The sequence below is a fragment of the Leiobunum rupestre genome, chromosome 2 (genome assembly GCF_980474605.1).
Source record: "Leiobunum rupestre chromosome 2, qqLeiRupe1.1.hap1, whole genome shotgun sequence".
In the NCBI taxonomy this organism is placed as follows: Eukaryota; Metazoa; Arthropoda; class Arachnida; order Opiliones; family Sclerosomatidae; genus Leiobunum; species Leiobunum rupestre.
Window position 1 is genome coordinate 40,445,860 of NC_143385.1, and position 23,486 is coordinate 40,469,345.

Consider the following 23,486-nt stretch of genomic DNA (forward strand, 5'->3'; position numbering starts at 1 on the left):
ACGAAATGGAGGTTAAAATTACATTGAAAAATTAAGTAACAAGTCAGCCTAATTAAAAAACACTCGAGTATTCTTATTTTTTTTACTCTTTTAAAAGTCAGGTATCTCGACTGGTTTGATCTTGGGGCCAGTGGTCAGTTTTCAGGTAGCTGATATAACCAAAGATAATTTAAACTCTCTCGCGCGTTGCCGATAGCGTTTACCCACTTCCCGCTGGAACTCAGAAAAAATTCGCTCCATAGTTTGCGCCTTAACGCAACCGAATGGATGGAGCCCGATTTTTCTGAGCTCACGTGCCGGAAAAGGGTAAACGCTTTGTAACAAAACCGTCAATGGGAAAGCTCTCAGCTTGGAGGAGTATTCGAATTTAGGGTACGAGTTTAAATTATCATTGATATAACCAAGAATGTATTTATTTATAAATAATTACATTCTTGATATAACTAAACGTAGCAGCCCTTTGCTGATTTCATTACCTCCTCGATTATGAAATTCGAAAATCTATTGCTAGACATAAACTATTATTCGCAGTGTTTTGTTTAATTAGGGTTAGGTAAAATTAAGTTAGATTACTATAATAATAAGTTAATATCGTTTATCTTCAATTACTTTGGATAACGTTTAATCAAAAGTGACATAATTACGTCACTTTTGGTTTAATGAAAATCGAGAACAGTTGCTACGTTTAGTCTGGGAGGAGTGGAGCACCAGGTTAGCAAAGTAGCAGACTACAAAACAAAAACGACGTCAAGGGTCTTGCTCTGTTTTCTTGAATCTTTCATCATACTTGCGTTAAAATGATGAGTGGTTTGGAATTCCTTTAATATTATTTAATCTGAACATTTATCTAACTATCCTGTTCTAAAAGGAAATCAATGTAAGCCTTGTCAATTCCAATTTAGTAATTGTTTTTACGTGATCATTAAAGAATGAGCTTGAATATAAGTAAAACCTAATTGTTTGTTCCACAGAAAATTGAAGAATGGCAACTTCTAGCATTGAAGATAGTGGTGTTGTAAGTATTTACTAGTTACATGGCGCACTTTGTTCTTTTTCCTTCAACTTGTTTTTTCAAAAGGGGTTAATTCATATAGGCCCTTGATATTAGAGATTGAATGGCAATGCTTCTACGTTATAGGGTCGAGCCAAGTTTTTTATATGCCCACATATTGTAGAGGAAATTTCATATGATAAACAAATTTTAAAATCTATCAACACATTTATGTCTTTTCATGTTATACAATTTTTAATACTCTTTTGAATCAGATTGGCTCTTAGGTGATTTAGGTTGAATGAATAAGTGTAAGTAAATTTTTTTATTTTCCAGGTCTTTTACCATCACAGTAATGTGCAGGTTTTAGTTTCAAGTCATCATAAATCTGATGATGTATACTGCAATGGTAGCATTACTGTTCTAGAAAAAGTATTGATATATATATTTACCCCTATCATTTTGGTGCCTCTTTTGCTCATTGTTATTACTGTTTAGACTGGAATAGCAATTTTAGAGTGGAAACCGGATGCTGGTACAATGGTTGATGAAGAATCTGGCTTAGAACCGAAGATTCTAGATTGTGACTGGGAAGATTTGAGCAGTTCAGCTAGTGTTGGATATTCCAATAATACTGGTATGGTGAACTCTGTTTTTGCAAAAGGGACATAAGAACCTAAAGTGTGTTAACTCTACCTTTGTGCCCTTTATGATATTTACTGAGAGCTAGTCTCACAATAGACTACATAGCCAACTAGTTGGAATAGTATTAGCAAAGATATATTTAGTCTATAGTCTGGTGTGATTTTCTCTCTTCGTTTTACTCGCCGGTAGACATATTATAACCACCATTCGTTCGGATGCTGGGGTAATGTGGCCCGTAGGCTTAGGTTGAGCAGGGTTCATACAGACCTGGAAATATCAGGGAATCCGATTGTTGACAGAAAAGTCAGAAATTCCCATTTTTTTTGTTAAAATTGGGAAATTTATGAGGGTTCAGAAAGTTTTCCCTATTAAATACAAATTTAATCCATAATTTTTTTCTTATTAAAGATTTGACATTATTTTATGTTTGTTTGTTAAAGTAAATGAATGAACTTATGTTAAGAATAAAATATAGTTTAATTACTAAGGATCTAATACTAAGCTCTTTACATTGTGAGTCCTTCCTCTAGAATGCCTATTTCTCCCGCCACCACATTTTACCCAGTCCGTGCTTCCCCCTAGCGGTGGTAATGTTAACTTATCATATTAAATACTTTTATACACTACAATACCCCTCCAATACAAATAGTATGTTGTTACATTTACAATCAATTATTTAAGTATGTAATCTTTAAAATTCTTGGGCAAATGTTTTTCACGTTTTGGACGGTTAAGCACTTCGTAGTCAGGATTTTTAGAAACATCTGGCAATTTCATTGGTCTTGCTGGGATTATGCTCGATGTTGTTGATATCAGATCTTGTTGCTTTGGAGTAAGGAAATCCAAGTGTATTTGAATAGTACGTTCCATATTTTTGTTGCTCATTTCAGGTATCTGGATTTGACTAGTTGATTGATTTGACCTTTGAGCTTTGTTTATATTTTCGTTGCTCATTTCAGGTACTAGGATTTGACTGGTTGATTGATTTGATCTTTGAACTTCTTGATTGGGTTGTTGCGATTGTGACATATTCTGTCCTGTAGCTGCAATTATGGTTTTAGGAGCTGGTCTTGCAATAACTGGAGTCTGGATTGGATATGAATGTTGTTTTTGACTTGCAAATTTATTTTGGTATAACTTGTTTCCTGGACGTATTTGATTAATATGCCTTTTTAGTTTTCCATGAGACGTTTCCATTTCGAACATCATGTTTCCCAAAGGAACCTGGATTTTTCCAATGATCCACTTTGGGCCTTTACCAAAATTGCGTAGCATTACTTCTTCTCCCATCTTATAATGATGTTGGTTTGTACTATCTTTATTCTCATCCTTTCTTGTGGACTGAAAATTTATTGGGTTGCATAGGCCGATTCGTGATAATATGTTTCTTCCTAACATGCATTCTGCCGGTGATTTTCCGGAAGCATTTGGTGTACGTCGATAATTTATCAAAATGCATGCTATTCTTTCTTCCAATGTACCTTTTTGGAATTGCTTTAAACCTTTATTTATAGCGTCAATTTCATCCGACTGGCCCCCTTGTACTTTCTTGAGTGTAGTTTTCACTGTTCTCACTGACCGTTCAGCCTGGCCATTTGATGCAGGATGGTATGGTGCCGTCTTAATGTGATTGATGCCATTGCGTTGTGTGAAATCACTGAATTCCTTGCTAGTAAAACACGTACCATTGTCTGAAACCAATGTGGGCATAATGCCCAATCTTGCAATGTGTTTGCGAAGGTTCAATATGACTTCAGCTGAGGTTGTGGATTTGGTGATGTCCACCTCCAACCATTTTGTATAAGAATCAACGGTGACTAAAAGATATTTATCTTCGACTGGTCCCGCAAAATCACAGTGTACTCTTTTCCAAGGTCCATCGGCAGTGGGCCAAGCCTGGTACTTTGCTGCAGGCATTGGTGCATTTTCTTGACAAATTTTGCAAATTCGTGCTGCGTTTTCCAAATCCGCATCTATCTTTGGCCACCATACTGTAGCTCTAGCCACAGCTTTCATAGCCACAATTCCTTGATGCGTGCTATGTAATTCTTCAATTATAGCTGTTCTGTGTTTGGATGGTATAACAACTCTATTACCAATTAAAATAACATTTCTGATGTTAGAAAACTCATTTTGTCTTCGATGATAAACAGTGATTTCGTCATTGAGATTTTTCTTATTTGGCCAACCGTCAGTCATGAACTGTCTGACCTGCTGTAGTATTTTATCCAATTTTGTGGCCTCTGCTATTTTCTCAATGGGGATTGGAGAGTTATCCACCGTTTGTACAAGGAACACATACTCAGCTGGCAAAGGTGTAAGAGTATCTTCTTTTATTGGTAATGGTAGTCTGCTCAACATGTCCGCGTTGGCATTGTCCACTCTTTTTTTGTAACGGATCTCGTATTGATATGCAGATAGAGTTATTGCCCACCTTTGTAATCTAACCGCTGCCATGGCTGGTATTGGTCTGTTTGGTGCTAGCAAATGTACCAATGGTTGATGATCGGTATAAAGGTAGAATATTCGGCCATAGACATAATCTTTGAATTTGGTAACTCCAAAAATGATTGCTAATGCCTCCTTTTCTAATTGCGAATAGTTTCTTTCCGCTTTGGTTTATGTACGTGATGCAAAATAGATTGGTATTTCCTCACCATTTTCCATATGAGAAACGACTGCCCCTATACCTCGTGGGGACGCATCGCATGCCATATACACATCTTTCGTCAGATCATAATGGGCTAATATGTTTGATGTTTTAATTGCGTGCTTGGCTGCATTGAATGCAACCTTGTGTTTCTCCGCCCATGACCACGGTGTCTTATTTTCAAAAACCTCATATAAGGGTGCAAATTTTATCGATGCATTTGGAATAAATTTACCATAATACATTAGTAAACCCACGAAAGACCTTAATTGCTCAATCGTCTCTGGTTCTGGTGCCTTCATTATGGCGGTCATCTTGGCTGGTTGTGGGTGGATACCTTCGGCATCCAATTTGCGCCCCAAAAAGTCTACGGATGTCTGGAGAAAACAGAATTTTTCTTTTCGTAACTTTAATCCATTTTCCATCAGAATACCTAATACTTCATCGATTAGTTGTAAGAGATCTTCTTCAGTCTTCCCGCCTAAAAGGATATCATCTTGGAATGGAGAAATTCCCATCTTGTTACGGAATATTGAATCAATGTGCTTTTGAAACAATGCCGAAGCAGATGCTATTCCAAATGGAAGCCTGGTGTATCTAAACAAACCCAAAGTTGTGTTTATCACTGTTATGTGTCGGGATTCTTCATCAAGAACTATTTGATTGTACGCGTCGCGCAGGTCTAATCGTGCAAAGATCTTGCAACCCGCCAGCGTAGCAAAAATATCATCAGTTTTAGGCATAGGATACTGAGCTATGTGTAACGCAGGGTTAGCTGTGGTTTTATAATCCCCACATATTCACACTCGCTTTGGTTGTCCCGGTTTTTGCGGTTTCAATACGGGTACTATTGGAGATGCAAAAGGTGAATGTAGAACCCTTTCAATGATGCCTTAACACTCCAATCTTCTTATTTCATCTTCTACAATTGCTTTCATTGCGTATGGAATGGATCTAGCATGACAAAATTTTGGCTCATGGTCTGGTTTCAATGATAACTTGACCTTTACTCCCTTCATCTCAACCAAACTTGGCGAAAATAAATCTTCATATTTGTGAAGGATGGTGGCCAATGTCTGTTTTGGAGAGCATTCTCACTTGGTCATAAAACGTGTGATATTATAAATAAAAATGACAGCTAATATTCTAGTCAGTTTACTTGACGCAGAAGAAAATAAACAGTATATTTTTATGGACAAAAATTAATTTAAGAGAAAACAGAGTGTCAAGTTAATTTCCGTTGAAATATTTCCTTTTATATTATAAATAAAGTGTTTTCTTCCTTCATATATTGTCGTGAAATCATGTAAAAATAATATTTATTGTCAAAGGTTTAGATTACAATGTTCGTGGCATTCCCGTGAGCCGCCATCTTTATAAGAATCTTTTAACATTTGACGCTTTTTAGCGAGTTCTCATGGGGAGAAAAATTATCATGAAGAACTCTTTTCAAGAGAAGAATTCCTTCTTAGAATTTTGACGCGCCCCAACTTACACATTCCAAGCACTTTGTTATTAAATATTTTTATGTTTACTCCTGGGTATCTTTTAATGCTTTGTAAACTTTCAGAAGCCATAGAAATAAAAGCAGCTGAGAAGAGAAAAAGATTAGTCACTTCTGTTGAGGTGTGTGATATTACATCGTTTAAAATTGTCCACAAAGATAAGAAAGATGCATTAACTTTCTCCATGAGGGATGGGAGAACTTTGCCAACATTTTATTTCAATAGACACGAATATCGATCTTTAACAACTTCTATTGATAAATATGTCAAGTTTAAGCGGTAAGTTTTATGTAATGTTTTTTTAAGGAGCCCAATTTTTTTAAAATTAAACTGAAAATATAATAGTGTGCTATAAAGGTGGTGAAAATTTGTAGCTGTATGTTCATCTGAATTTAGTTTCAATTAATTTTACTTTTATATAAGCGATGAGCATTTGATAGTACTGTTGTAGAATACTTCAAACAGAAATATTAACGAATTAATTAATTTTATGTCTGATGATATTTGAAGCTAGTGAAGAATGTTCATTACTTCCAAATGGCAACCTTTGTTAACCTATGTTAAGCTCCAGTTTAGGCAATCTGCTCCCTGTTATATCTGCTTCCATACCATTCAGTTATTGATTACTCATGCTTTTTCACATTACTTATACATTCATGTGATATAATTAAACATGGAACATTTCGTTCAAGTTTTCATCATAAACATGTTAATTCAATTAGAAATTTCTGTTCTTTCCAGCTCAAACCGAGATAAAACTTTGTATATTGCCATAGATCCTAAGGTAGATGCCTTACAGAAGTCATTCAAAGAGCTGCAACTTTATGATGATAAAGGCGATATAGTTACTGTAAGTTTTTTTTCTATTGCCTAAAGTATTTTCAATTTTTATCAATTTCAACCATTCAACAGTAAATGGTCTGGATATTTTTTTTACAATTGAATCATCGACAAATAACCTAAAACATCCATATTATTACAATGAATAATTAATATTCTCCTCTCATGACAGAGATTAAAAAAAAATTGAGTCACCAAAGCTAAAGACTATCTCTCCTAACCAACTCATATATCTTTCTTCCTGTATGCCCTAAAACCTCGAGAGAATTTTAGATCATTATAAGCTTTTGTGTATCTTGGGGATATACTATGGATTGGCCAGAAATGTGCTGTAGCAAGTACTGGAATTTTGTTAGTAATAGCAATGAAATAGTAACGCAACAAACTAATTAAAAAATTATTTTCAAGAAATACTTTCATAGAAGTTTCTAGATTACTCCATTTAAATCAAAAATCCCTCTTAACTTTTTCATAAGGTTTCTCTAAGGTTTTCATAATATTAGATTAGACCCGATACCTGAGCCCTACAGTGATTTTTGCAATACATTTTTTAACTATAAAGTGAAGGGGAGTTACCAAATTTATTTTCTTAATTATCTCTTTTCTCTGTAGCCCTTAAGTAACGGGTCTAATAATAAGCGATAAATTGAACAAAATTGCTGGTACATTACATAATTTTAAATTATTTCAGAAATTTTTTGCTGATCCATACACTGTTACCATGGATGGTTTTTCTCGTGTAACCAATGTATTTAAAGATTATGTTCTTCATCCATATCATGGTGGAAAAACCGCATTGACAGTAACTGAAGAAGAAATGGCCGAATTCTTAAATGAGAGTTTGCCTTCTTTGTCACAGTTCCACTGTAATCAACATGCTCACGACTCATCCGTACTTTCTCCTTCCTCTTGTATAAATATAAACCAAGATGATACTGGTTTTGAAGTGATTACATGTGTAAGTGCTAATATGTGATTAATTTTAGTTTGTAGAGTCAGTGATAAGTGTTTTGACATATACTTAAAATTGGGAAAGTTAATGAGGTTCAGTGTAGTGAAAATCTAACACTTCATAGTGGAATTTCAAATTGAAATTAAGAAGACCTGAAATCTTCGAAGTATCTTTTATTTTTATAACATTATTGTTTTATTTATTCAGTCTAAGAATGGGATAACTTCACTTATGATGGCCAAAAATATGGAGATTAATTTATATATTGCCATCACATTCTAATGTATTATACACAGGGTCAATTTATGGGACAGTATCTCAATCATGCCACTGTGATTTATAAACTAGTCTTGATTTAAAATTTTGTTGTCTCGAAAAAAGGTTGCCAGATTTCCTGGACTCCCCTATTTGGTAAGCACATAGAGCAGTTTCCCCCTAACTCTGATTTTTAATATTCCCCATTACTGTAGCTTCGCAGTTTACATGTATTGAAATAAATAAATAAATAAACATCAATTCTTTGTGATCTTAGACAGCATTGCACAGGAAATTAAAAAATATTGTTTTAAAACTACATTAATGCATTTATCTTTCTTTTCTCTTCCAGCTTGAACTTCCTCCAAGGCCTAAAATTGAGCGGGAGGGGGAGCCACTTTCCATGGCTGACTGGAATGAGCAGTTGAAAGAAGATGGCAGTATTAAAAACTGGGATGAAATAAAACAAAAAATCTTTAAGGGTGTAAGTTGCTTTATGTAATGTGAAGTGAATTTACTTTGCTCCACAATATACAACAACTTCAATTAAGAATTGGTTGCAATCATTTGTGCATTTCAATTTTCACAGCACATGGTTTCAAATAGATCATACATTTTTACTTTTACTAAGAGTTTTAAGCTTAAGAGTCCTTAACAAATTTTAATAATTTTTAGTGTTTTCATCTTTGAATCAAGTTTTAAATTTTGTTCTTATCTATTCGAAACAAATTGCAAAATTATTAAGGAACTAAAAATAATAAGAATATTTAACATTCCATATTGCCATAGAATAAATGAATAGTTTTTTAAGCTTTGGCTATATTGACCAATGAAATAATTCTAGTTGTTTTGAATCGCCATATGACCACAAAGGACCAATAGCATAAACATAAATAAAAAATGTGTAAAAAACATTGGGTCAAATATTTTTAAAGGCTCTTAATTGGTAGAAAATTTTTATGTCAGATATTTTGATTATAACTGAGGCAGACAACATCTTTATAATTAGCTAATCAAGCGAGGCTTGGGCAGTTTCAAGCTGGGTGCTCTAACTCTTAATTCATTTTTATAAATCAAATAGTGGAAAAATAAGTCTACTTTACAGTACTTTACATTTTTTATTCAAACTGATTTTTTACTGTAATTAATATAATGTGGCAAAAATATTATTTCTTTTAAAATTTTAGGGAATAGATACAGCCTTGAGGGCTGAAGTTTGGAAGTTTTTACTGGGCTATTACAAACCCGAATCATCTTTCAAGGAGCGAGAAGCCAGGAGAAAACAGAGGGTGTAAGTTGTATAATATTCTCAAGATCTCATTATGAATGAGATTATATCATTGATAATATCTATGCTTAATTAAAGGTAAAATAACTTTAAAATTGAATATCTTGTCGATGCTGGTAGTAGATGATTATATACAGTATCATCAAAAGTAAATATCGGGAGAAAGTCTATCACTGCCTTCAGATTTTACCTTCCACCATGCTTGACACCCTTTTTGAAGAGCTAGAGATCACGTGATATCTCTAACCAATAAGGATAGCACATTACGCGCAAAGTAGTGCATTTGTGGTATTCCGGTCCGCGCTCAAGATGAAAATTTTGAATTTTATTCCCTGGCAACCATGTCACCGCCTCGTGATTTCAAATAGTCTCTCTGTCAAATGCTGACCATTATTTCCGTCGATAACGGTTGATTTTAATTAATAATTACTATATCAATTGTAAAATGACAAAAAAAGCTCGTAGCTATAGCTATTATTTCAGTTAAACTTGCAAATTGTTAGGCCTTAACATCGTAGATTTACCAATTAGTCCCGATCTCCGCTCTTAGATGGCGCCACGCTCTCCACGATTTAAGTGAGCGTTAATATAGTTAGTTTATTACTTTTCAAAAGTCGTGTTATTATTTTTAAAATGTCGCAATTTAGTTTCTATCATATATCTACTTTATTTAGGAACTAAATTAACCAAATTATCGAAAGCAAAAGTTTAATATTCACGTATTTTATAGAGAACTATTTTTCATCGTGACGTTTGTGTCCCTGTAAAGAGGCGAGGGGGATGTCATTTCCGAAGCCCAAAAATTTTACCCCTCAAATAAGACGTTGTGCGGTTGGACCCAAGTGCCAGACTTTCTCCCCCTATTTACTTTTGGTATCATGGCTACAATCTATTTGTAATTTCAAAATTTCATATTTATAAAATATTTTAATGTTATGTAATACCATTAATTAAGCTTAGTTATTGTAAGAATTAATCTCTATTGGAAACCTGTTGATCATGTTGTAAAGAATTATAAAACCTGGGAAATGTCGATAATGTAAGGTGCCAAAAAATTCTAAATCCTTAAAGAATTTAAAAATATTCTTTTAGGATTTAGCTCTATTTTGGCCCCTTTACATTATGGACATTTCTACTTTTTCCCATGTTTTTTAATTCTTTGCATTGCATTCCATTGGTGGTTCTTATTCATCATGTTGTGAACTTGTTTCTTGAATGATATCAGAAATTACATAACATAACGATTTCTTTCAGTACCAGTAATTTATTCAGTTATATTGTAAAAATATTTTAGTCAATCATTTACATTTCAAGAGCATGGTATATAACTTAAAAGTAGTTATCAGTTATATTAGGAAACTGTATGTATACACTTGGAATGTCACCATGCTGTGAAAGCGGCTCAAGTAACAGGCAGTGCTTTAACGTTTTTTAAAGAAAATGTACACTCGACCATCGTAAAATAGACTCCGTACTAAATTAATTTATGACACCTTGATTAGTTCTCACATGGAAGATCTAGGATAATTGGTTGTACTTTTCAGGAAACTGGTATAGTTCCTTGAAAAATCAGATAGATGGTTAAAAAATGAGCACAGAAGGTAAGTGAACTTTTATTCGAGAATCAACAGGGCCACCATAGTCTTCCTTAGGCATTCCAAATGTATGCATATATAGTTTCCTGGTTATGTTCTTGTTAAATTAATTTAGTTGTTGCATTTGTATGCTAGTTTCTAACAGTTTTATTCCATCATGTAGTGATGACTACTATAGGTACAAGCTCCAATGGAAATCCTTTACAAAAGAACAAGAAGACCATTTTTGTGCTTTTAGAGACAGGAAAAATTTAGTTGGTAAGTAGATTCATTTTATATTACAAGGCATACAGAGTTGCTTTGTATTTTTAGGAAATAGAAACAGGGCAGTCAAAGCCAATGATGGGAAACTGGTGCTTAGGCTTTGGGATTAAAATTAAAATTTGCATTCCCTTTTTTCGGTGTCATTTTATGAACTGGGACCTATATTGGAGATCCGGATTAACTATCCATTCTCATTAGGCCTGGCTAATAAAGTTATTTTGATATAATTTTTTAACAATAACGTTTGTTAGTTATTTATACTTTAATAGTTGTTTTGACTTATAAATTTTCTTTGTTAATTGTCTCATACTGAGTTAGTCAGATCGGCTGTAATTTTACATCTACACCAAAAATTTCAATTCAAAATAAACTTTTTGTTTTTTAAACTTCAATATAGTAATATTTAGGAATTGCAGTTATTTTTTCAATAACCTAGCTGCTAAAATGCCTAACATACACAGTTTATCTTTGGGAGTATTAAAATTTTTGCTTTGGTAAAAAATACCACTTGATTGGATTTACATGTTCTTCATAGGAATTTTGCATTTTTTTTTCTTTTTTAAATAGAAAAACCATTTAAGTCCTATCTATATATTTGGTTTTTCCATGGGACTATGGCATTTTTGTGTTGGAAATTGCCAACAACATAGTTTTCACGTAAAAAATAGCAGGAAATTACTTTATTCATATTTCCTATGGTAAAACAAATTTCTAAAGGGCGTTAATTACCTTATTAATTACATAACTCTGTTTTTAATAGCTCCATCTCTTTTATTTTATCTGATGCTACCTTTACAGTATTTAAATGTACGATGAATTATTTTACATTATAATTTAATTGAAAACAAACCTCAAATCATGAAAAATCTTGCTTCCCATTTGTGAAGTTTAAGGATGCAACTGTCAAGGTGGCACTGCCTTAGAATGCAGGTTCTTCTAAATGTAGCCGAGGAACCAAGGACCATACATGCTTATTAAAAACATGAATATTGCTTTAGCAAAACTTTTTTCCTTGGTTTCTATGAGGGGTATTAATTAACTTTGGGTTTTAAGTTTGCTTCTAACAAATGTGTTTTTATTAGATTTGGAAGATTTATTTCTTTATTTTTGCGATCCTTTGTTCAACCGTTTCTTTGGCCTCTTGAATCCTTGGCCTTAGATCAGTCTTTATAGATCATCTTACTATGGTCAATTTGTTTTTTAATATTGTAATTGTGTAATTGTTCTTAGACAAAATCCATGTAAAAATCCTGTGATTTTGTATTTTTTTTATTCTGGATATTTTAAGAAATGCTGAAAAGCCATAAACACAAATTCACAAAATCCTTGAAAGAGACTCCAATTGTGTAGTTTTTTTAAAAGTCTGAAAAACATAAAAAATCCACTGGGATTTACAAATTCGGTACTTTATTTGAACCATCTAAGCTAGCTTGCCAAAAGAGATGGAATAACATCAAAGATTTCAGAATAATGTTATAGGCTTCAATGTAACATTATTTGTCTCTGATTAGAAAAAGATGTTGGAAGAACAGACAGAAATCATCCTTTTTATACAGGAGAAGGAAATCAGAATTTACAAACACTAAATGATGTTCTCATGACGTACTGCATGTATAATTTTGACTTGGGTAAGATTAATTGTATTCATCAATAGTTTGAATCCATTAGTATACTAGAATCTATAGTATATTCCTTTTTTGCTAATGGTTTATTGGTGCTTCAATAAAATATTAGCAAGTGACCTACAGTAAATATTTTACAGAAAAAAACAATTTTTTGGAAATAAAACTCTAAATTATAGACACTTAAATAAAACTTGATTAACGATTTGCTAGGAAGTATTAATGCATAGTGCCTGGATGTGCAAACTACTCTTTATGTGGTCTTTGCACTAGTGCCAAAACTTCGTGATGGTGAACATCGAGGGGAAAAACGTATCAGGTTACCCAAGTTTTTTTTTGTGTCAACCATCGGCATCAAGCGGTTTTTGCATTTTGAAAAATTTAAATTAAGGATAAAATTGCGTTTATAAAGTTAATGTTGAACTATAGTTTACTTGGTTTACCTTGTGTATGGATTTTGGTTGGTTTCTTTGCCTAGCCACTAAATCTAATAACCGACCAACTCAATCCTCTTTTTGCCACATGGGGAGAGGAGGGGAGGGGTGTTAAAAGAAAGGGTCGTTAATTGAAGTGCCTATTGGCTTCAATGGGGATTTAATTGAACAATTAGTGATTTTTAAGTCGACCTTATTTTTTCATCATAGTAAAGTGATTTAAAATATTCAATAGTGAAGCATTTAAAGGTATTATTCCATGGGCACAATGTTAAATTAGGCCATTGTTGGGATTTCAACCTACAAATCAACGCATAAGTAGAAGCGTATTAATAGCACAACTCAATGATTATGAAAACTTAATATTTTACAGGGTATGTTCAAGGAATGAGTGACCTTTTAGCTCCTTTACTGGTTGTTAATCAGAATGAAGCTGATGTATTTTGGTGTTTCGTTGGATTTATTGATAGAGTGGTAAGTGAAGCGTTAAGTGATTTTTTTCTATAAAACACTTCCTTAAATATTTATCTCTGTTTCTACTAATAGGAAACAAATTTTGATCTTGACCAGCATGGAATGAAATTACAGTTAGAGCAACTAAGGATATTGCTACATCATTCAGATCCTCAATTTTTTGATTATTTAGGTATGTGTTTTATTTTCTTATGAAAAGAGGTCCGACTACTACATATGTTGAAGCCCATGAATAATTTATCGAAGTTCTTACTTTTTAAATGATTACTGAGCACTGGGGTGTCCTAAATGTCTATAATTTTGGGCAAAATTGAACTTCAGCGGCCTCATGCAATTTTGCTTTTTTTTTGGTGGAGAATGTAGCACTTGACGCGTAGATTACGAAACTATTTATTTTTGGGCTGCAAATGATTATTTTTTTAATTTAAGTGTTGGTTGCCCGAAAAATCGATAGTAATAAAAACGAAAAAAAAAATAGGAACCGAAATTTTAGAGAGAAAGGAGACTAAAATAAGCCCAGAGGAATCCAAAAAAAGACGCGCAAATTATTCATCAGGTAGCAGGTGATACCATAAATCAAATGATAGGTCTGTACGAGTGCCCGAAATTTTGGGGTAACTCCCTCGTTAGAAAAAGTGAGGCGAACAAAACCTTCCATGAATGGACTATCAAACAAGATAGGGGGGGATGTCTATACTTATCAGAAGTAGCTTTCACCCTTTTTCAAGATTGTTTCATTTGTAAAACCCAATGCACCTCTAAAAAACAATGAAACAAGAAACTCTAGAATCATTGAAACTCTGGAAGATGATACTTTCGTAATAGAAACTTGGAAAAAGCTATGGGAAGATTGAAAAGAAAACTCAAAATCAGCGCGAAAAAAATGCTTCAGTATTCTTATTAATTGTCATTTAAAAGGCTTAACTAGAATGGTAAAAAATGCGGTCCAGATTGCTAAAAAAAGACAATTTAGCTAGTAGTGGAATTAGAAAAGATCTAAAAGTTCTAACTCAGGAAAAACCATCTAAAAGTGAAGACAATTTAAAAAGATGTTTATTTTGATTTAGGGCTGATAGCGGAATGCATCAGGGGCCAATTTTCTTCTTTCTGCCATTTTTAACTTTAGGTAATAAAGATTTCATTAGTTTAATACATTTGTTCCTTGGTTATATTGGTTCACTGTTGGGTTTTCTCCAGAACCACAAGACAATCACTGCTTGCTAAATTAATTTTCAACTAAGTCCTGATTTAGTTTAGCTGTCAGCGCATAGGGGGCTCCTTTTTTTAGCAAAAACTTTATGATGTCAATAGTTGCATACACTGAAATCAGAAATCTATAACAATAGCAAATTTTTAAACTTAAATCTTCCTTAATTGAAATACCTACCAGTTATTCGTAGACCCAATAGCGTTTCACGGCTTAATAACATTATTGATTTGTCAAATTCTGGTTCTACTTCCAGTTCATTCACTTCGGCTTCCCACTCATCTAGATAACCTAGGAATTCCTCCAATAGCCACTATAAAATAATAATAATTAGAACTGTAGACATCTACAAATTTTCTCTGGCTTTACCTTAAAACGCCAATCATTTAAGTTTTTGAAAGGTTCTAAAGCTGGTTTCTTCTTAGTGTAGAACGAAAAAGTATTTGAAATGTTTAGCATATCGAAAAATGTGTCTTTTGTGTTTCTTTTGCCTTCCACTGTTCACAAGTCCAGTCTTTGCTGTTTTAATGTTATGACATATATCCGAAACAAAGTACAGCTGCTCTCAGCTTAACGGATTAATGGTTTGATACCCTACTCTGTCATTGTTTGTTTTTGCTGATTTTTTGTACATAGTTTGATTAATTTCATGTTTTATGAAGCTTTATCACATACCACTGAGAGTATTCGAAATCCAGCTCGCTGTAAAGTTTCAACTGCCTCCCAAATTATTGAATATAAATCCTCGGCATGCAAATTTCCGCAGGGAAAAAATGCATATGGGAATTTAAAATTAGTTGTGAATCCTCTGACCATTAACTGAAGGACGTGGTCAGCTAAATTTACATTTTCAATTAGATTTTCTTGGCTGTTAATTCGGTTTTCTAATTCCGTAATTTTGTTTCGGAATTGATTGAGATTGGTGGCTCCAATTAGTTCTCCCGTGCTGCTGTTAAAAATGAGATCTTGTTTTATTTGGATTTCATCTAGAATAAGGCTTAAATATTTTTGATGCTCCTCTAAATTGTCGATGTCAATTTTTTCTCTCATTTCTGTTGCAATTGACGTTAAGTGAAATATAAACAAATGATTTAACTATGACAAAATAAAAGGGTTTAATACAATACTTCAAGTTAAAACTAGTTATACATGGATATAAATATTACTCATGTCTTAGAGAGGCACAGTGAGAGAGAGAGTTATCTGACACATCTATAACCAAAAACAATATAGGGTCACATGACCAATGACGTCATGCGCCATACGTAGTTATATTAAAGGGCAATATGACACCTGTTATCTTTTACAATTTCCAATAAAACTGCATCGTCGAATCCACTTTTTGAAGTCAAATTTACGGAGCAATTGAAAAGTGTTCTTTGCGAATTAGGCAATGGAAACTCTTGACAAACAGCTTCGTACGCACTTGGAGACTTGGCTTTTATTGAAATGCACCATTGGATGATAGCACTATGCCATTTCCTTGGTCTGGACTTTTTGGTTTGTAATAGTTTCATCTCGGCTGTCCCATGGCAAAACCTTATAACCACCAAATTTTTGAAAAATTAGATTTTTACGCATCAGTTTTACTAAGGCATGTACAAAAGTACTGTAAAAGTTTCAGGTAAAAGTCATAAATATTTACTATTTATGAATAAAAAAATGGTTTTGGATTTTATAATTTTCGCATTAAAAACCACGTTAAAATTTTATAATTTAGGTTTTGAAAAAGTCAAATATCTCAAAATTACGATCGTGTTGGTTAAAAGGTTTTGCCATGGGACAGCCGATCTGTTCTCTCATCAAAAGCTTTTGAAATACAGTTTTACTCTAAAAAGGATTTTTCGCAATGATTTCTTCAAAATCCCGGCTTTCTTCTTCCGTCATAAAAATAACATCATTTTTGAAGCTCTTCTTTAATTTTAAACGCAGTGCCTTATTGCTTTTCTTCAGAGCTTTATTTTTTTCTTGATCGTAAAGAACTTATGTTTAATTAAATTATTTGTCATGTATCGTATATTGGTACTTTTTTCCAGCACTTTCTTTTCTCGTCTTTTGTGATTTTGCAGAAAATGGTTTTGCTTACTCAACTGGTCTCATTGGTGTTCGAACATCTTGTTCATTTTGTAGAGATAGTGAGATTGTAGGATTAAGTGAGGTTTCGTAGATTTGATAACATTGAACATCTTTGACAGTTGGGGTTGCGACAAGGTTCAATGTTTCGATAGCTGAAGGAATTTGTTGTGCAATGGTTTCTGATGTCAAGTTTAGTGGTTCTGGACTTTTTAAGGGTGTTGTGCTATTTATTGTGACTGGTTCTTCTCTCAAATTTTCCTGGAAACCAGTTTGATTGTAAACTGAGGTTTCTAAAATTATTGGAATGAAACGCCACATAAAAACCTTCAGTTTAACTACGTAAACTACCATGCAATATAATTGTTTACCTTTAAAACCTATGGCTCCTCCTTGATAATATATTTGATATGTTGGTGGCTTGAAAATAAGCGTGATCCAAAACAATAGGGTTTTGTAATTTTCAAACGTTACAAATAGTCAAATACGATTGATTAAATTTTCGCCCTAAAATATTTACCACTTCGGCTTCTTTAATTGGATGAGGATGCTCTTTTGTAGGACCATTCCCACCATAATGACTGTTTAAATCCTCACGATTAATTAAGCTAACCCACCTCAAACACTTCTCCAAATTGTTCTTGAATTTTGGCACAGGATAATATTTCATTTCCTGATCAGAAGATTGTTGAGCTGTGCTGTAATTCCTACACGATTTATACACGGAATATCTTCCCATTTGTAAGCTAATTAAAATTGAAACACAATTGAAACTAATTTATCTTGTAAAACTGTTTGCACTTCTTTTTTCAAATTGAGAATTCCGATTACAGGTTTACAGGTTTATTAGTTGCCGAATCTAGATGGCGCGAGCTAGCGAGGTCGGCCATGTGACAAATTGTTACTCGAATGCGATCCCCAAGTTTTCAACTCGCCCCACTCCCGTTTGTGGGTTCTCAAATCACGAGTCTGGGTAGTGTTTTCCCTTTCTTCCTCCATGGTAGCACGAGCAATTTGGGGCAAATCAAAGCTGCAATTTTATTCCTAAAATAGAAGGAACTGAAGTGGAGGGATTCTGTTTACTTGTAGAATTTTAGGGTATTAGTAACGTTTTTCTAAAAAATAGTTTTGTCGTGTATCCGTCAACACAACTTTTTTGAAGTGCCCTAGCCCCATTTCGAGCATGGACGGTGGGCCTTCTGTAATCGTACCTAGTGGCATCGTAATTTGTGAAATCGTGTCAACTTAAATAGTAACAAAAATGATAACAGGTTTGCTTCCAAAACACGTAAAAGACGTTACTAAATTCCCTGTGTTGGCGCCTGATGGCGCCGCGCATTCACTTCGCTCAAGCGGTGGGGCGCCCGGTGCCTCCCCAACCCCATACTAAAAAAACGATGGGCCATCTATAACGCGACCTAGAGGACAGTGCGAAGCCTTACGCATCAAGTATATAATTTTAATATCAACCAGAAAAAAGCGTTTGTGGCCCAAATTACAAAACACCTAGAAAATGAACAAAACCTGTAATTGTTTTTATAAAGTACGGGAATATCACGTGGAAATTATTAGGACACCGAAATTGTGGTGTCGGCGAACACACGACGGAAATAAGTACAACGAAACACGTGAAAATGCCCAAAAATGAGAATTTTTTAAAATTACATTAAAAAATTAAATAATCATTTGCGGCCAAAATAAAAAATACCCTCGGCATCTAAGTGACAAGGTCTATCAGGCGCAACCAAAATTAAAGGGCAACGCAAGTGAGCTGCCAAAATGTGTGAAAAGTCAGTAAAGTGCGAAATTTACGGTTGACTCTGCCCGCCTCTGCCAATGCCGAGTAAGGGGTTCGGGGGATGAAAAGCAAGCTGCTTCTTCTTTTTTTGCCAGCTCACTTGCGTTTCCCTTTAATATAAAATTCAATGAGGCCACTGTAGTTCACTTCACCCTAATTGGGTTCCAGAAGGGTGTCAGTTTGATGATGAGGCAAAGAGCTTATATTAGCATGAATCTATTTAACCCATGAATATTCAACTCATTAGCCACAGTATACTATGAGAGAACGTGGGGCAGAGCTTATTTTCGCGCCACATGAGTGATTTACTTTTTAATGCCATTAAGAAATGTCATTTTAGCCTAATACAGCTAGTTTGAGAGCAGAATAGCCGCAAAATGACTTCTCAAGGACGGTTCACATTATTTTGTTAAAAATAAGGTTTAAAGTTATAAATATTTCTAGAATAAAATTACGAAATGAAGGAATGTAACTCTGATCTTTTGAAAGCGCTTCTAGCGAGTGCCTCAGTGCCTGCATCAGGTTTTTAACAATTTACACATGCAAGCTATCTCTGAAGAACTAAGCCTCAGTGATACTTTGGAAGAAAACCTGAATCAGTGTTTGCCATATTATTTTGAAATAATAGAGGTTATAATTATATTACAATAATAACTTTTCTAATATTAATAATATTAAATAAATACATGCATCTATTTAATTAAATAGATTTATGATAAATACTGCCAATAGGAAACATAACTATAACGCGCCATATAGGAACTAATGCTTTGACTTCTTATAAATAACAGCTGAGTTTTACTTAGACTAAGTAACTATAAATTGGCTCTGTCCCACCCTTCGCCGGAGGTGATCACAAGGTTAAAGCTAGGTCTTAACATGGTGCATATAACATGGATTTTTAATGGTAGAAGGATTAAATAAACCAGCTTATTTTTTGGTAAGGGGACCTAGGGTATTACAGTTGAATATTCATGAGTTAAATAGATTCATAATATTAAGTATATGGACTTATTCTGAAGTCCACAGAAAATAGTGAGAGCCATTTCTAGAATGACCTAACAAAAATTTGGAGTACAAAACTGACACACTTATGTGAAATACAATTATAATTGGCATCAGCTGTTTTTTTAAATTTATTTAAGCTTTTATCTTGCATGATAAAATATAACATTTCAATATTTGTCTATGAGAATGATCAGTAATGTATGATTCCGGTAAATGAAGGGGCATTTGGAAACTGTAATGTATGAAAGAACATCTAATTGGTGGATGATTTAGGACTGGTTAAGGTTACGGCAAATGTCACCTTGTGAACTATATAATTAGTGTGGATATTTTTTTTGTGATACCTCCAACATTAAAAATTTGTATGTGACACGGTTAGCTTATAAGTACATGTTTACTTGTAAATAGATGCTAAACATTTTAAAGAGAGGATTAACAAAGTGCCTGAAACGCATTTTATCTTTTCAGAAAGCCATGAATCTGGTAATTTATACTTCTTCTTTAGGTGGCTTCTCATTCTTTTTAAAAGAGAGTTTCGTTTTGAAGAAATCATGAAGTTGTGGGAGGTAATTCTTTTTTTGTTCTCACGAGGAAAAAATTAAGTTAGAGGAAAATGTGGAATCATTACTTAATATTCAGTAATGTGTAGGCCATTTAGAACTTAAGTGCTATTTATAAATTTTGTAAGAAACAGGAAAAGGCCCTTCGAAAACATGTTCTTGCTCTTAGCAACTCAAACTTAACTTGTGTGCTGTCCCATGTAACAATGCAATAAGCTTAAACAATATTTGTTGCAATAGGACAGCTGGGTGTTTAAAGCACATAATCTTATGATTTTCTCATGATTTAAAGAGCAATAAAAGTGTCGTCGGGAAAACTACATGGCATAACCTGCTCAAACTGCACAGTAACACTAAAGCGTACCTTTTCCATTGTACAACAGTTCTCTGAACTAGATCATTCCAGTTTCTACATACTAGTGTTTGATCAGATTCTTTAACGTAGTTTTGCAAACTGCGCTTTTCCTCTTTTAAGTGATTGAACATTGCACTTATGTTATTTTGGTTTCATAGATACTATGGACTGACTTACCTTGCAAGAATTTTCATCTGCTATTAAGTTTAGCAATTTTGGATCCTGATAAAGATATGATAGTAGAGAACAAGTTTGGTTTAACCGAAATTTTAAAGGTACGTTTGGTAATTTCTTGTAGATGAATCACATCTTATATTTTACTGGAAGTTAAAAAAAAATCGTGATTGCAACTTATCCAATGGATTTTTAGCGACCCTAATGGGGAAAAGTACTTACACCCTTTGCTTAACTCTAATCTTAAGATTAATAGTAAATGTTAAAGAAAATTGTTTAGGATGACCCCAGCCTTCTGGTCTGTTGCATTGAACTTTTTAAACTTCTTAAGCAGGGTTTGCTACCCTTCACATGTCCCACTATAGTAAATTATTGCACACACAAAGAAATATGCTACTGCCAAGACTTTTAAAATAAAAAATTCACTGACAAGTGTCATAACCATGATTATATTACCTATGTTAATATGTATCAATATTGGGAAAACAAGTCAAAAGATAGTGCGATTTATTGTTCGTTTTTTACAGTATATTTTTTTCCACAGCATGTAAATGATATGTCTTTAACCATAAATTTGGATGAGGCATTGAGTAGAGCTGAGGCTATATATTGGCAATTTGCAAATTGTCCACATTTGCCAAATGAAGTTCGAGAAATTTTGGGCCTCAAACTGCTTTCTCCTAGTCAAATCAGTCCACCAGTGAGAAATTCTTCGAGAGGTCCTCAGTCTAATAGCACAGGAATAAACTATCCAGGTATTGCTTGAAAATATTTTGTATTAAATTTTTATTTCTTTAGTATTTGTTATTGATTTTTAATAAAATTTCTATAATTTACAATATGTATTTAAATTTTTTGTCAATTTTATTTTTTCTTTTGATTTTTTTAAGTTCAGATCTATGTAATTATGCAGCGTTGATTTAATTAAAATGCATGGCTTATGCTTAGAACAATTTAAGCAATGCTAGAATTTTGTGTATTTTTGAACAGTGTACATTCACCAAATATATTAATATTTCATAATTTAAATGGAAAATATCTTCCAACACATTTTTATGAAAGACCCCAATGATTTTATAGAAAAAATATCTATAAACAGTTCTGAATATGTCAAAAGCCATAAAAGGGAGCCACAATATTGGAACCCATTTGGGGTTGGGGCAACAGAAATACTTATTGGTTATATTCCCTAAAAACTTAGTGGCTAATATTTACATAGGAGTTCTCAATTTTTTAAGAAATAAAATTGTTTCAATTGACATGTACCATAATATCCTTGGAGTAGACAAGCCCAGAAATGTACCTTTACTTATTAAAATTTGTTATTTCAATTAGGCCCACTTTTGAGTAGGTTAGTAGCAGTATATGTTTTCAAATATATTATGATCATATTATTTATTGCGCCTCCTCGATGTGGGGAGCCGCAACAGTGGGTAATTTCCCTCTAAAGTACCAGTATCTCTAGTTTCAGGAAATTCTAAAGCAAGTCCATCTTCAGATATAGACTGTGTAGGACTTGACAATAAAAAGAAAAATGAAATGACCAAAAGCAATTCAAGTAGTAGCAGTGTTGACGCTAGCAGCATAGAAGTTCTCAATGATGATATTGAACTGGAACGAAGATTTGATATTTCGTTTACTCTTTTTACATAACTCAGTAGCATATTGCACAGGATAATATTAATATATACTTTCATATGGTTTCAATGAGCTGAGCTTAGAATCGTGAAAGTTATAACCCGGTTTACTTTTTAATAACTGTGTACATTAGAGCTATATTTTAAAATTGATGTATAATTACCAGTTTTCATAAATTTATAGTTACGTAATAGTGAATTTTTAAAATAAACCATATTTTTATAAAAGTTGCTTAATTCGGTACTTTGTACTTACATCTTTAAAGCAATTTTGTATATTTCATGATGCAATTAAATAATTTTAAATTATTTGTAATATGTTTCAGAGTTTGAGGTTGTTCAGCTTGATTTCAATTTAGAGCTATTAAATTATACGTATATGGTATGTCTATTGCTACCTCATTGATTTGATCCTCAATAATTGGGTATAATTTAAATGTAGAGTATTTTGAAATCCATCGACTTGCATCCAGCAGCCATTTGTAGAAAGCTGCAGTCGAGAAAATGGATGCCATGAAATTAGGAAACAAATAATATGAAGGTTTTAAGACTATCTTACTAGAGTTTTAACCCTTATCAAACATCATGGTCTGGGAACTTCCATGCCCTCATTAAGCACGTATCTTGTGCTTATTTCAGACCTCAATGCAAAATGTCCTAAAAAGGCAAGTACATATTTTCAAAGCTTAGGATGCATTTCTTTCCCAATTAGAGACGAGAAAAATGTGATCTTTCACACTAAAGTGAGACTGCTCGTATACCTTTTCTCCATATAAATCATTGTTATTTCTGAAAGCAGAGAGATGTACTTACTAAATACAACGTTATTTACAAGCAACAGAAGTAAGGATCAATATTATTCTTACTTGCTTATTACGTAATTGGATGACTAGAAAATAGAACACCATTTAATTAAAAACTTGCAGTAATACAATACGGTATGAAACGCATTGAAACAGGCCTGTAGCCAGAAAATTTTTGTTAAGGGGGCTGTAGCTTTTTGTGAGTGGGCACATTTTTTTCGTTACCTAATTTCGAAAATTAACATAAGTGGTGCCGTGAAATGTTTTTAGTGTTGAACGAAAAAAACCTTGCTTTTGGAAGCAGACCATACTACAACTTGTATTTTATTAAGAAATAGTTACCTATAAATAACGAC

General features: G+C 33.4%; 1 protein-coding gene across 4 annotated transcripts; it reads left to right on the forward strand.

The window, feature by feature from the left end:
- Positions 1–353: 353 nt before the first annotated feature.
- Tbc1d15-17 (TBC1 domain family member 15/17) lies at positions 354–22,584 on the forward strand. Of its 4 annotated transcripts, none has more exons than XM_090165582.1 (17): positions 354–372; positions 972–1,015; positions 1,328–1,423; positions 1,490–1,628; positions 5,857–6,070; positions 6,533–6,641; positions 7,323–7,589; positions 8,191–8,322; positions 9,026–9,129; positions 10,885–10,979; positions 12,497–12,613; positions 13,415–13,515; positions 13,588–13,687; positions 20,070–20,167; positions 20,675–20,791; positions 21,235–21,445; positions 22,156–22,584. In XM_090165582.1, exons 2-17 carry the CDS (start codon positions 983–985, stop codon positions 22,341–22,343), a joined length of 2,121 nt encoding a protein of 706 aa, XP_090021708.1. In that variant the 5' UTR covers positions 354–372; positions 972–982; the 3' UTR covers positions 22,344–22,584. The 4 variants fall into 4 exon arrangements, with proteins under 4 accessions (XP_090021708.1, XP_090021707.1, XP_090021706.1 ...); XM_090165581.1 differs by lacking the exon at positions 354–372 and adding an exon at positions 622–807; XM_090165580.1 differs by lacking the exon at positions 354–372 and adding an exon at positions 622–877 and having other exon boundaries at positions 22,156–22,583.
- The last annotated feature ends 902 nt before the right edge of the window (positions 22,585–23,486 follow it).

What these genes read in the sequence shown, in the direction of transcription:
- Tbc1d15-17 (XM_090165582.1), top strand. Translation starts at nt 983, where the DNA reads ATGGCAACTTCTAGCATTGAAGATAGTGGTGTT. An exon ending in GCATTACTGTTCTAGAAAAA is followed by an intron (nt 1,424 to 1,489) that starts GTATTGATATAT and finishes ATTACTGTTTAG; the next exon opens with ACTGGAATAGCAATTTTAGA. An exon ending in GCCAGGAGAAAACAGAGGGT is followed by an intron (nt 9,130 to 10,884) that starts GTAAGTTGTATA and finishes TCCATCATGTAG; the next exon opens with TGATGACTACTATAGGTACA.